This window comes from Gallinula chloropus (genome assembly GCF_964237585.1).
Source record: "Gallinula chloropus genome assembly, chromosome: 3".
Taxonomy (NCBI): Eukaryota; Metazoa; Chordata; class Aves; order Gruiformes; family Rallidae; genus Gallinula; species Gallinula chloropus.
Genome location: NC_140087.1, coordinates 38,898,794 through 38,914,334, shown reverse-complemented (window position 1 = coordinate 38,914,334; position 15,541 = coordinate 38,898,794). Strand labels below are relative to the sequence as shown.

The following is a 15,541-nucleotide window of genomic DNA, read 5'->3' as shown; positions in this document are numbered from 1 at the left end:
ACACGCGAATCAAAGTTGAGTCCAGTAAAGTACAAAGAAAGGTGACAAATTCTTCCTGGCTTCTACTCTGCTGGTCATGTCTTATTATCAACAAAACAAACACCACTTTTTCAATCCCTTTACAATGTTCAATAAAACACATAACTGATCAATGACTACATCTATCATTCATGCTAATAATGCCCCATTAGTCAATAATTAACAAAAGAGAACACAAAAGTATTAATAATAACAGAACTGAATAGTAAATATGTGAAATGGTACTGTCTCTTAGCCAATGATATGTGTTATTTAACCCTGTCTCTTTCAACCTGAATTATATTATCAACAGAATCTGTAAAGACTTTAAGCATGTATGTAAGTATATTCTGGATTATAGATGACTCTTTGCATCCTTCCATTTGCAAAATTAATGGCATGTTATACTGAGCATTATTTAATCTCATTTGTGTGGTGTACAGATTGTACTTAGAAATTACTCAATGCTTCAAGATATTTTTTTTACCGTTAACAATATTACCAGTTAAACACACCCTATGTATTTTTCATGGAAGTGCTCCAACAACAAGCTATTAGAAAAAATTTGGCTCTTAAATTCAAGGTAACAAAGTAAATCAGAAGCTTCACTGGCCATTGTGAAAAGGATTAAACTACCTTTCCCTTGCCTATGGTCAAGCAAAAAACAGGGCATACATCTCTGAAAAATGTTGCACTTGTTTCCCAAGAATCCCACAGGGATTTAAACTGCTGGTGGAGAAGATGTAGCAAAGAGAATCTAACAGATCTACAGTCTAACCTGAGCTTTCCCCAGGGAACTGTATTTTCCCTGTTAGGGCATGGGAAATTATCTGCACTGTCATGTAGTGTTCTCCAACCACATCAAAGTTGTGCCTAGCCCTGAAGCTACAGTAACTGGCAACTGCTGAGGACATAGTCCAAATATACAGTTTCTTCAAGGCAAAAAACTGTCTTCTGATCTTTACAAAATACAAAAGCCCAGAGAGAATACTACCTAGATTGGCAACTGAGATCAGGATGGGATAAAGTTCTTCTAAAGCACAGTTATCTTCATACAGGCTAGAGATCTAAACTAGTCACCAAACTTGGTGAAGACCAGTTACCTAGTTAGCTAGCCATGTGCAGGTGTTGGCATTACGATGAGACGGGCTGCTCTGTAGGATCCACTGACCTCATTGCCTACATCTCCACACACTAGAGCAGGAGTTTAGACATTGAGTTCACATAGACAGCAACGTCAGCTGTGAGATTTTGATGCCTTAATCAGAACACACACAACCTCATGTTCAGGGTTTTCAATACATTTCTGTTTACTGTTGATAGATGTTGCTGTAATTCTTATTTTCGCCAATCAGATGTGGCAAACCCACAATATTTTCTGTGAAACAGGGGAAGAAATGAGTGGTGAAGGGGTAAAAAGAAATCCAGAATAAACAAAAAATTTGCTAAATACCTACAAGAGCACCAATCCATACGTATAATAAAACAATCTCAGCAAAAACTGTGCTATTTTAGCAAGAAAAATACCTTTAAAAATGTAATATAATCTTCAACATGCAAAAAGAGCTAAACCGGAGATGTTTCTACTGAAATCCACCGTGCTAAACAGAGCCATTTTTACATTTACCTGATGTTGCTGGGGTTTTTGCCTGCAATAACATTTTTCCATCAAAAGCTAATAGGTTAAATACCACTCTACAAACACCTTCAGTGAGCTGCAAAGGCCTATTCCACTGAACCAACAAAAAGAGTATGTACTGAAAGTCACTACAGAGCATGGATATATAATTCAGCAATTTCATGCCCTGCATCTCTAAGTCTCCCAAATGACAATACTCTGTGCTAAACTAATTTAGGCTGACTTAATCAAATAAAAGCACTGGATAACTAATATAAACTGGAATTTCCTGAGCTATTATTTTCTATCTTCCAAAACCTAAAAGCTTATGCTGATTTCACTGGCTAATTGTAACTGGCAGGTTGTTTGCAGAGTAACAAAAGCAAACCATTTGAGGATGAGTACAATAAATTCAATGTATTCGTTTGTGATCCTTAACTCACAAAAACATGCTCCTAAGGAGATTGATTTCTCAGGTCAAGGTAAGTTTCTTTATGACCATGACCTGTTGACCATGACATATTTGTACATATTTTCAGGTCAAAACTAGGGAGAAAGAAAAAGCAAGCAATACAGACTAAAATAGTCAGCTTTTGTGCAGGGCATTTGGAGTTGTCTGAAATTTTTAGCAGTGTTACTTTTCTTTAGTAATTTTCTGCAAGCAGGGATGCTAGGTCATAGTGTTATTTGCAACCAAAGAATTTCTTTAAAAGCATTTGGGCTGCTATAGAAGAGCAAAGGAAAATGAAAAATTAGCCCATTATCAATAAATCTGGTTTCATCTTTTATAAATAAATTTCATATGCAGACATAAAGTCTCCTCATTTTACTCAACTACATTTCAGTAAGCTTTCGGGGGTTGGTATGACTAAGTCTGCATCAGTTTGGTAAGCAAACTGAGTAAAGACATCTGTATTTATGCCTTCTATTGAAGCACGGGTGTCCAAAGACAGTTTACAGTCCAGTGGATTCAGTCATGAGTTCTTTCCAATTCTGTACCCATAGCAGCCCAGAGTTCATTTTCTGTGGATGTTCCCAAAAGCTCTGGCACTTCTCTGTCTGAGAAGTACTAAGGAGAAAATCTAACCTTTTTTTTTTTCCAGACCTTATAAACCTTTTTTACTGATTACCAGTGAAGCTCAAAACTACTTATAAATATACGGTCACATTTGACACATTCAAATTTAGGAACACAGAAGAGAGGTAGCACCTAGCACAACTGGTGAAGACTGGTTTTTAGCATTTAGATTCACCCTGGCTGATTATGACACATTACACGTACAAGACAAGTTACAGCAGGGAGAGCAGTGGCCAGTTCCAGCACATCAGGTATGCTGGCCAAATACAGCAAAGCTGGCTACACAGTGTGTCTGCTGACTTACTCCTGACAGTCTGGGTATGGCAACACTGGCTGTAGCATGTGCTAGCCCTCCAGAGATCGTCTGTACATAGTAAAGCTATGAGCAAGTTCTGCTGTTAGCAAATCAAACGCAGTTGGGCTTCTGATGCTAGTGCGCAATCATAAAACACATAGACTATACTCCTGGTTTCTTTTTCTTTGTAAATATGTCCTTAGATGGACTAGAGGTTACAAGTTCCAAGAAATAAACACACCTTTTCTTACATGCTTTCCTAATTTTTTGTGTGCAAGCTTTCACTTCCAGCAGCTGTGCTGCAAAACTTTATTTCTAGCTAGTCTCTAGCACTATAAAAATGAAATAAACTCTCCTAAAAAAATTTTGATACGTATCTTTTACATGGTAGAAATTGCAAAGGAATTCTGATTTTGCTCGCATTGACTAAAGAAATGCCAGAAGAAATCTCCAGTACAGAAAGTGTGTGCTTCAAATTCTTATCCAAATTGTGTTTGAGGTCCTTCCCTTACGTGCCTACTGGAGAATCAAGGAGAGGAAAAATATTGCTTGAATGTTAAAAATAGCTTATATAAAGGCATCTGTAAGGCTCTCATTAAGGATATGTCTATCTGTCTTTCTCTTTCTCTCTCTCTCTCCTTCTCTCTTTCCCTCTTTCTTATTGTATTTGCTCACCTTTGGGCCTCAATTCAGTAAAATACTTAAGCACACTACTTAATGTAAAGCACAATCTCAATTTCCACTGGATCTGAACTGTGTTTTTTGGTGATTTACTGAGTCATAGCCCACACCGTTAATATCTCCTTTCATATGAAACATTCTTCCAGAAAACCAGAAAACCAGGAAACTCAAAGTTTTTTCTGAAGTTTATTCCACTGAAAGGAGGGAAGAGTGAGGAAGGCATCAAAACTTTCAGTCTGCCAAAGCACTGAAAGTGTCTGAGTATCTTACAGCCTTCAGTCTTAAGACCCTTGCCTGACATTCCTAGTCCAGGTTTACAAAGCTCGTCTCTTAAGAGATGTGAAAAAAACTAAAGGCAAAATTGAACAATTATAAAAAGGCAACATAATTAAGCCACGCTAAACTGGTGACCAGTTTGTAAATAACAGGTGAGTGTTGTAGGTAACACTGCCTTTCCAATTTCCTCTTAACTGACAGCTGGTTTCTGAAGGCAGTTTGCTTCTTTTCAGATTTGTCTCCTAAGATTTACCACCGAACACATGTAACTCACACAGTCATTTCTCAAGCACCTCCTTGCTACACATCACTCCAAAAACAGAAAATACAAGGAGATAACAAAGAGACTGAGAATTAAAGTGGATGTGAAAAATAAACGTCAGATTCACTCACAGACACAAACAGATGTGAGCCAGAGGCTTTAGTGCAGTAATGTCAATTTACACCTAGTAAAGCCTGGCCAAAAAATGTATCCTTACAAAATGAAAATATGATGCATGAGCCTACAAAATCATCACAACACAAATCATTAAGTTGCTATCATATGGTAAACAGTGGAAGCATAAGGGTTATTTAAACAGGTTTCACTTAAATGGTTTCAGTTTTAACAAGGCAAAAATCAGATCTTCACAGGAGCTTACACAGGTTCTTACCTGAGCTTTTGTTGGTTTTGTTTTGTCTACTCTTTACTTGCTCAGTCCATAATGTAGGATAACGAGAAGCTATATCTAGAACGAAAGAAATACAATAGAAAGAACTTGTAACTGCTACAATTTTTTTTAAAATTTACTAGCAGCTGAAAAGTGGCTAGTTTGAGAGATGTGTGAATCTAAAAAGGAAAAGGGCACACTAGTGGGAGAGTTAAAACTTTATTCATGCAAAGTCATGAATAGTTCTTTATCTCTCATTCATAAAAAAGATTGAAAGAAATAATTTTTGACTAAAATTATGCTTTGTGAAAATAAAAAACTCTCAGTGTGGAACCAAAATATGTAAGAACTTCAGATCAGATTCTGTGAGATTTGCAAGGAGCAGTAAGGCTGCCTCAGTATAGGATTATCTTTCCATGAAGGCCTTGAGTTTCCCATTTACAGAGCACTGGATTTCCCCAGAGTCAAATAAGCCTGAAGAAACATCAACATTACTAGGCAATATGCTAAGGACGGAATATACCCTTTAACTTCCTTATTTGGCCATGTAGTTTTAATCTGGACTCTGGCTCAAGTTTGAAAGCCCGTCTGTGCCCTTAGCAGCAACAACTAAAATTGTTCATGTCGGACTCCATAGCCACAGTATCACCTCAAAACTCTCATGCAGCATCTTTTGCTTGTAAGTAAACACTCTACCATGTTTGCTGTCTTTCTCTGAGAAACATGGTACACAGGCTTTCAGTTTCTTTTAATTTCTCCCAACTGCTCCAGCAGCTGCCCTAACCCTGAGGCAGCATTTGACATTGTGGTATATGGTCCATACTGCATAGCTCAATACTGCACTGTTAAATTCCTGTTGATGCTCACCTTCTTCATCACCTTGAGGCTGAGTCTCCAGCGCGGGAGCTGAGGCATCATCTGAATTCAGAATGGAAAAGATTTGCAAGGAGACTACAATTATGAGAGTAAGCTAAATAAGTGTACATACATGACTGATACTAATGATTTGCACATAGCCCCGGCCGGTAAACAAACAGTAATTTAAGTATGTCTTATAGGTACTACATAGCACAGATATATTACATCTACAGACCTAAGGATTATGAATGGATGGCTTTTGAGGTTATGTCTGATGAAATGATTACAGGTCTGTGACAAGGCAAGAAATTATCAGATTGCTCCCTGGGTGTTAATTCTTGATTTTTAATGCTGTACATCAATACCTATAGAATAAAGATGATCAAACCAGCATTAATACAGAAGAAAATAGATAGATGAATGAAAGGGTTAAGACCTGTGGAAAAAAAAAGTTGTCTCAGGTGAATGAGTGGCTGCAGACATGCTGACACCTTTGAAATGAAAGTTTCTTTTGGCACAGCAGGATCTATTTAGCGGTCAAGCTGATTTTATAAGCAAGATTCACAGATTAAAGAACCAGAATATAGTTTGCATAATTCATATGCTCAGGTCAGCCATGTCGATGCATCCCCAACCAACCATTACTGCAAGAAAAGAGGGATGAAAATTCACAGAAATGAGAGGACGTGGGTAATTTTAGGTTCAGTAGAAGACTGTGGAAGTAGTGCTGGAAAAGAAAAAAACATTATGAAAAATTATTTATGCTAGCATTCTGTGAGAAAGAGCAGTACCCAAAGGCCTATCTTTACCTTATTATATTTTTGGATTGGTTTTTTTTTCAGATATTGGGTAAATATAATGTAATAGTCCTTGCCAGTGCATATTTTCCAGTCACTGGTGTTTCACTGTAGCATAGGGCTAACTCCAAGACCAAGATGTGCCTCAGTAAACAGCATCATCCATGCAAGAGTTTTATTAGCATTCATTGCACTTTCACAACCAGATCTCAGACCAACATAGTTTCCAGATTGTTTTCCTGGCACTTTCAGAGAAGCTAGCACTGAAGGTAACCAAGAAGCTTCCTCTTGCCTGGAGCCCTGCGGGGGTGACAGTGAGCAGCAGCTTTAAGCTAACACACTACCTATTTCCATTTCTTCTTGCTACTGCCAATTCAGAAAAAAAACCCCTCCTGTTTTCTTCGTTGTTACCATCACAGGGTGGGGGTTTTTGTAAATCTGTATTGCCTTTATGCTAAATCAGGATTTGGAAGCACTCTGACTTTTCCCTCCTGAGACCACAGCCTAGTTCACAGCAAATACAGACACCAAGTTACTACTGACAGCAGTTGAAACAAAATTTGCAGTGGTGGAAAGCTAGCCTACATGCTTTCACAAAACCAAAGCAGCAGCAATGGAAACTTATTTTTACTGCAAAATATTTTAACCAAAGCATAAGGAGACATCTTTTAAAAATGCTAGTTCTTCATGTCCACACAATCACAGGATACTTTGCTCTAATGTCATAAGAAATTGTCATTTCTTATTGGTTTTGCTGGCTTTTTTGTGGTGTCCACTGGGTAGTGGAATAAGAACATTGTTTAATTTCAGAGAGGCCATCGAGCATCCTCGTGTTCTGAGAATCAAGGTATATATTTACATCATCAATCAGTATGTAATTAAGAAAGAACAGAATTTTAGAGGGTCGTTCATATATATAGTTCATATATGTATCATATATATGATATCTGTATCACCTAAAAGGTATTAACTTCATTCCAGAACTGGAGGAGCTACAGCAGCTCCTAAACTACCCTCAATCTGCAGGAAGACATCCACATTAATTTTCTGTTTGCACTCTGTCAGGTGCATTGTCTTTTCATTAAAAAGCTTGTGTTAAAGATGAAGAGGCATGTACCATTCCACTCTTCAAAACAATGGAGAGTCACAACTGTAGGGAAGTTAATCTTCATGTTCATGAGCTATCTTATAGGTTAACTTCCTAAGTTTTCCTCACTGGCACATGCATAGCAGTGCATATGTGTATATGTTTAAACAGAAACAATTCTGGTTTCTATTGGAGTTCAGTCACCACGAACACAGTTCTTCAGTCAGCTAAGAATCAGAAAAAAAGGGATATGATCCCATCTCTGACACTTGTGCTCTTCAGATAGTCTGCATATTTTCCTTGGATAAGAGGAAAGAACTGGGGGACAAGGAAAGAAATGTTAGGAATTATATTTTAAGCTTTACTCCTGTTTGATTTACTGTCCAAATTTGCAAACAAAGATCCTGATCTGCAAGCTGGAAATTTTCCTTCAGTACTGGAATACCCAAAAAAAGGGAGCTGTACAACTACCACACCAGATCACCTTCTCCTGTGAGAAAGTAGGATATCTTGAAGAAGAGACTGTCTCAGTCTACACTGTCCTCAAGACCACACTTGAAGGTCTGGAGTACGTCCTCTGCAGCAGTGAGCACGTGGTGACCCTGTCTAAGTTTGGTAGGTTACAATATGGGCAGGTACCCCCATCCAGCCACCCCTGGTTATTCCACAGGAACATGCAGAGGAAAGATAAGCAGGGAGTTTTATGGTTACGTTGAAAACTACCACTGAGCTACAAAACATTTTTACAATGCTGACTGTGAAGCTGAAGCACAGCTCCCTAACTCTGACAGCTGATGCTGTTCAGTGCTCTGTGACGGTCCCTAAACAGGTTGCTACGTATCTGATGCTGTTACTTTATTTAAAGCACACAGCAGTGTCTGCCTAGAAGAGTGGGGAGAGGAAGTTAGCACCATCTGAGAAGAGGCACGCGCCACTGGGAACGAGGTCGGGGCCCTTCGCAGCGCAGGTGCGTGCTGGAGAATAAAAACAGGGCTTGAATAAAATGCAGTCGTGTCACTTTAGAATAGATGAGATGTGAAAGGGAAACTTGATAAATCGTGTTCATTTAAGCTCCTTGTTCTATGATTGTCCATCCAGGCTTCAGGAGCTCAGTCACCACAGACACAAAAAAAAATAAAGGATTCCAGACAAGTCTTATATATGGGATAGTTCATTTGGCTTAAAGCTGAAAATCAAAGTCCTGACCTAAAGAAAATGAGTAGCTTAAGGTTAGTGGAACCCAGAATTTGTCTGGAAACACATGCAGGAACAATTTTTCCATACTTTGCAATTATTAGCCATTAAAGAAGCACTGATTTTTTTAACCTAACAGCACAATAGTTTATGGAAATGTGACACGCTACAATGCTGCAAAAGTTCCTGTAAAAATTATTTCAGTTATATTTACAGTGGACCAAACAGACAATCATTAACATGATATGAGTAATGTCTTTAAAACTAATTTATGCCACTGTATCTGACAGCAACATTTAGTATGTTATTTTCAGTTCAATTTAAAATTCTTTCAGGATTTTGGAGAGTGTAAGCTTTAATATTGTTTAAAGCATAGACATCTCCCTCACTTAAATCAACCAGCTATGTTACACTCACATCAGATTTTGTCCTGCCAACAAGATATACACCACGATCTATCTCTAATAACAACAATCATCTGGCCATGAATGTAAGCCATCAGATGATTTAATCACAATATAGAGCAAAGTGCTAGGTCCAGGATGACTCAAGCTAGGCAAATAAAAGCGAGGACTCCAGTTCCTGAGGTTTTGGGACTGCAGAATGCTGTCTTTATCAAACAGACAGAATAATCTGTCCTCCAGGGCAAGCAAACAGTATGGGAAAATATTTCAGAGTATAGCTATGGGAAAATAAGTGATTTTCCAAACTGCATAGAATAGCATAGTCTGTAGGACTGAGACTGGTAAAATGTAATTTCTTTGCATATATAGACAAATACATGCAGAAACACTTATGCTCAGACATTTACTAAATATCTAAAATGCAGACTTAACATTAATAGCATTTATGCATGTACATATGTCATATATGTACAATACGTGATAATATACATGATAATTTAAACCTATATAAAATCACAGTGGTGTATCCCACAGCTATTTCCATTTCCATTTAAAGGCCAACTGAGATATTTACCTGCTTTTCCTGCACCTTCTCGTTGTGGCAGCTTCTCGCTCACTGAACCTGCAATTGGAAAGAAGAATTAACCAGAAAAATATTATTGCCACTGTAAATATGTTTTCTACAAGACAGAGTTCAGCTTTAATGATTAATTATTGTTTATTACAGCAATAAAAATCATCAAATTCTTCTTCTGCAAATCAAATTGCCTGACTTCTCTATTTGTGTACCATCAATTTACTGTCAGATGCTACTTCTTGGCCACCATCGGACCTGAGAAAGAGAAAACATTAAAACACTACACAGACACAAGTGCAAGAACATGCTCACACACTGCAGTCAACGTCTCCCTTCCTCACTGACCCAGCGAGGAAAGGTTCTGCAGTACGTTCCATCGCCCCAGCACTGCTCCCTCATGGTTCCCTGTGCAAGGCAGCGCAGAGGCTTGCCCATGCACCTCAGCTGCTCTGTGGGACTCCTCCATTCCCCAGCCCAGTCCTTGCTCAGTCTAAAAACTGCCCCTTTCCATTTTAAATACCTCATGCAAAACCCTCCCAAAACACTATTCTGGTGTGGAAAAGTGTGCATGTTGCGGGTGGCCGGGAATAATTCTGTATTTGAGCCCGAGCTGGTTGCAGGAGATGTCCTAAGAACTGTGGCCCTTAGGGAAGGAGATGACAGCAGTGGTGGAAAAGGAGTAAGGAAACTTGCAGGAGACATGTTTTAACACTTTATTCTGCCAACCTGGACTCGAACCCAGCATCCAGTCTTGATTCCAAGTCACCAAGAAATGGAGAATCCATTGACTTTCTTAGTAGTTTTGACAAGAAATAGCTGTCCTTATGGTTTAAAACATAAACATTTCCTTATTGCTCACTTGTGTCTCATCATTACAACTATTTGTATGATTCTAGCTCCTAGCCACTTTTTATCCTGTTCAAGAACATCTTTAAAAAGTAGTGGTTTTCTCTCTGAAGAGAAAATCAAAAAGAATAATTTCTATCAGTTCTTACCACATTATCTCTTCTTACCCAAAAGAGAATCAAAACAAACCCACATCTGACAGATTCTCAGATGTTTGTGAAATAATTTGTGCCTTAATTTTCTTAATTAATTTCCCTCTGGAGTAACAAAGTTCACAGAGTTTAAAACAAATTTTAAAGCAAACAAACAAACAAATCCTTGCAGCAGAATAAATCTGTTCAAAAAGGGCAATTTAAATAAAAGAACCCACTAACTCACAGGTCTTGTTTATCATGTTGAACTTCAGCAGAAAGATTAGATATAGGAGTCTACCTCAGGGAAGGCAGCTAACACCACATATCTGGTATACTCATTTTAAAGCCTTATTTTAAAACTGGTTTTAGAAGAATACACAGTAATGCAGCCAAGCTGGCATTACCTTCTGAAGGATTCAGCTTTTATAGATCCATATACAAAATATTCTAGTTTAGACTTGTTTCCTCTTTTTTGTGATAGAGTATTTTATTGTATCATGTTCAAATCACCAGAAATTCAACATACTTAGTGGCACATCAGTCTTCAATCGGACAGGAAAAATAAAGTCATTTTCACTGTAAGAATTGTATTTGTGTTTGTATAAAGTGTTTGGGCCACCTTGCTCTAGATGGACTGCAGTACTAATCTGTGCTGTTCATCCTGAAGAGAAGGCAGAATCGTCCATTTGTGACAGCTGAAGCCAGACCTGAGCTTTCAGATGCTTGACTTAAACTTGGTAAGAGGTTTGTTTTGAACTGAAATAAGATGTTCCAGTTTTAGGAAGTTACTGCACACAAATTTACAGGTTTTTCTAATTGTACAAAATGCCAGTGATTGAATCTTTTCCCAAATTTAGTCTAGTTAACAATTAACTCTGTAGTTTCTCCATTTAGTTTTGGCAAGGGGAATATAATCATAATTCTCTTGGAAATACAGAGATTTTATGCCTGACTCTCATTCACAGTCAAGCCTTTTACACCAATTTCTGAGTAGAAATGAGATCTCAGCACGGGGAGTGTGTGAACTGCCACTGAGACTCTCTTTGCATGAAAAAGACCATTAAGCCTGTTTGACACTGTTGTTAAATTTCTATCTACATTCAGAACTACCACTATAAATTTAACTTAAAATTCAATTTAGACTGAAGTAATTTAACACACAGGTGAAATTTAAATAATATTCCACATTTTAAACCAAAAGCAGAAAAATCTGTCCAGGTTTCACTAACAGCAAAATTCTTTCAGATTACTCCATCTGTATGTATAATGGTGAGGAATAATGACTATACAACAGTCATGTACGGTCAGGGATAATTTTATTATTTTTTACTATGCTTTGCTTTTTTTTACCCCTAAATTTTGATAAGCAATGGATGGATGGAGGGAGACAGTAGCATTCACAAAGGCTAAGTTTGTCATATCGCATTTATTCTCACTTTGAAATCAGATGAATGCTAAGGAAATTGGGCTCACTGGGCTAACTCTTTTTTAAATAGAAAGTAACTAAAATATTCACAGAATTCCTTACAAAGGGAAAACTGCACCCTTCACATAGTTTCACCTGAGATTTTCAATTTATGCAGCAGAAACTTCCTGTCTCCAAGCTGGCCATGACGAGGAGTTACTGAACTCGTATCAGGTTTTTTCTATCACTTTCTGAATATATTCAATCTAGAAGTGCTTCTAGCTTAAATGGTGATAGGACGTGGCATTTGCACACTCCTAGGAAGGTGCCTCTTCAGTACTCATAACGAATGCCCAGACTTGCAGCTAAGCAAGAAACAGAAATAGTAACTTTTAAGTTATCTAAAAGCTAGGGAAAAGAATTAGCTTCCAAGTTTTCAGTGCACTGTAAACAGCCAAATCACCATATAACTACACTTACAGAAGGGGAGAGGGTATTAGATTCAGCAGCATTATTTTAACAAGAACAATTTTGTATCGTTCTAGCTTGCACCTTTCCTTAGCCATTTATACATTTATGATTCTGATAAAGTAAAAGAAAAAAAGAAGCAGAAATATTTATGTCTTAGTTTATTGCAAAACCCGCAATTCTGTCCAGTTCCAGTCTAACAACTGATGCACAATAAATCTTCCAGGGAATGTGAGGTAAGTTTTGTGGTTTGTGGTTTTTAGCAAATCCATTTTCTATAGTTCTAATGATCATATGTGACCAGGCTTTAATAAAGAAGATGAAAGTCAACTGTTATGCAGTTTAGATAATGATTTCTGATCTCTCTCCTCCTAAGGAATATGATACGTAATCACTGAATGCAGACATCAGGAAAAAGGACAGAAAACTTCCATACTGTTCTATATATCAGAATTGTGTGTGTCTGACTGTACTTATAGGGAAATTCCTACGTATTGGGACAGAAAAACTAGGTAATTCAAGGATGGATATTTTTCCCAGCTAACAAAAGCAATATAATGTAAACTAAAAAAGTTTACTGCCTTCCCAGATATATTTTTAGTCATATTATCTGATGTTACATTACACAGAAGAACTCTGCATTTTTAAAATTACTTGTGTTCTGGCCTTAAAAAAATAATAATGGCATCTTAATTGTAAGGTAGAAAAACTACTTCACAGAATAACAAAACAGGTGTCCACAGCTCTGAAATCTCACTGGCAGAAGCCCTGAAAAGTTAATATGGCATAAAAACCCTACAACAGGTAAACGCTGTATTTTCCAATGAAAGTTTAACACCTGCTTCTCAGTTTCTGCCACATTTCCCAGGACTCTGTGCCTGTGGAATTTCTGCAGTTCCCTGCAATGCTGATAACAGAGATGGGGAGTTGTAAAAGTGTCTTTCTTATGTCTGGTGTTCTTTAGTTAAAGTATTGGGGGACATTCATCATTTTTAAGGAGTTTTCTTTTTAATGCTGTCATGGGAATGTGTTTGATTTACTCTCCTTCTCACCATTGCTCCTGCAACTGTGGAGATTATTACCATGGAGTGGAATGGCATTCTGAGATTTATCATGTGTGTTTTAGCAGTACCAAGTGATGGTGTGGGAGTAACTGGAAAAGATAGAAGAGTCTCTTTCAGGTAAATGTGTAGTAATTAAAGCAAAGGTTTTACACAAGTCAGTTGGAGAGTCCTGCATACATAATGCTGCTTATAACCTTCATCCTTTCACGGCTTGTGTCTTTAGCAAAAAAGACAGCTTCAGTAAGAGCAACCAGAACAACACAATGAGTGAAAAATGACTCACACAGCTATGTAAATATATAAAAAATACAAATGTGAGACTTTTCTGTCCTAGGACCTGAGACAGCCTGAGATAAGCATCATCTTATGCAGCTAACCAATATTAACAGATAAACTTAGAGGCTGTTTCACCTATCCAATATGACACAGTAAACGTGAAGCATAGATGGGAGATGGAATTGGGAAAACAAACTCCTAACTGGCCCATCCTAAATTCTGCTCCATATTTCCTCTATCAAAATCCAGCTTCTTCCAGGCTGCTATGCTCTTCTTTCCTATTTCTGGATATTCACCAAAGTCAAAGGTGGTTCTACTGGAGAAAATGAAAGGCAAGAAATTATCTCATAATTTAGCAACATTTGATTAGACATGTATTCAAACTTTATCTAAAGTTACTGGATAGCTAACCTAGGACTGAAAAGAAACACTGACATTTTCATTAGAAAGAGAGATTTTCACACGTTCCATGGCATCACATTTCCAATGAAAAAATAATTACAAAAGCACATTCACAATTGACTCTACCTGCCGTCCTGATTGTTTGTCCATGTTCTGTTCTAAAGGGAAAAGGTGCAAAAGTGATCCTGGGAGAAAAAAAGTCTTGTGCAAACTGAGAAATTTACATTAATGTCTTTAGAATAACTACAGCATTATGCCTACAAAATATATGGAAATCAGAATACATAAACATGCTGATGTCAGGATGCCACCGCTATCTGCCTGTAATATCAAAAACTCACAAGGCAATGCCTCGAGGTTAGCAATAGTGTTGGAAGAAATGGCATCCCTGAAATACTAGTTAAGACAGGAGTACATCTACTTAACTTTAGTTTACCCACTAATATTTTGATCACAATTCCTGTGTACTGAAGAAAAAGTATAAAACAGAATCAGCGGTGATCTGGAAAACATCAACAGTCCTTCTGGGGGGAAAAAGCCTCTCTTATCCTGAACAGATGGCAGTTTTGAACATCTAGTCAGAAATGGGAGAGTGGTACAGTTGAGCTTCAGGCTTTCATTCTCCAATATGAGAGCAAAGATTTGCCTTATTATACCACTTAACTTTCTGAGACAATCCATAGCTGCCTTCTCGGCTAAGTGAGAAGGTTCCTCCAGACCTCTTAAAGTAGCCCTTAGCTACTAACTACTGCACAGTGCTCTAGCACTTCAAGTCTGTTTGCAAATGCTGCTGTAGCTGGACTTCTCTCCTGAGGAGCAAAGGAGACGTGGTGAGCTGTAAAACATGAGAGCACCAATACAAGCAGCAGAGGAAATGTGCAGAGATAATCACGACTGAAAAATTACCCCCAGTCTTCCATCGAGCAAAATCTGCATATACACCTGGAGCAGAACATCTGAGCTACTAAATGAAGATCAAGTACTACTCAGCTCAACTGTGCTAACTGCTCAGGGAGGTTAATTCTGGCTTGGCCAGAACCAGGACATATTCTCACCTTCTCCTTAGCATTTCTGTGCAAATTCCCTTCCCACCCCTCCAAAAATGAGCTGAAGCAGTCTGGCAGTTTATCTGGTAGGCACATGAACACACCTTTGTGAGGAACTGGGGTTTTGTTCCTCTAGAGAGAGAATAATTATCATATTATTCCATAAGTTAACCTGGAACTACACTACAGCATCTCCTCGATGATACCAAATAGATTAAAATGAAAGTACAATAACTAATCCAGTAACATTTTGAATCAAACGTAGTGCCATTTGTTGTGACACATCTGCCAAACAAGCACTCGTTGATCTTTCAGCATAAGCCTAACACCTTTTTCACTGATGCCAGTGAAAGACAGGAAACTACAA

At 37.9% G+C, this 15,541-nt stretch overlaps 1 protein-coding gene across 2 annotated transcripts in view; it reads right to left on the bottom strand.

Annotated features, from left to right (window-relative positions):
- The window catches only part of SMOC2 (SPARC related modular calcium binding 2), a gene marked incomplete at its 3' end in the record, with an annotated part of 141,916 nt that overhangs the window by 65,508 nt on the left and 60,867 nt on the right, over window positions 1-15,541 (bottom strand). For both annotated transcript variants that reach the window (XM_084261495.1, XM_084261494.1), the window contains exons 5-7: window positions 9,531-9,578; window positions 5,484-5,567; window positions 4,620-4,694 (exon numbers count right to left, since the gene is read on the bottom strand). In XM_084261495.1, the coding sequence (XP_084117621.1) occupies window positions 4,620-4,694; window positions 5,484-5,567; window positions 9,531-9,578 (207 nt within the window). The remainder of the gene's footprint in view (window positions 1-4,619; window positions 4,695-5,483; window positions 5,568-9,530; window positions 9,579-15,541) is intronic.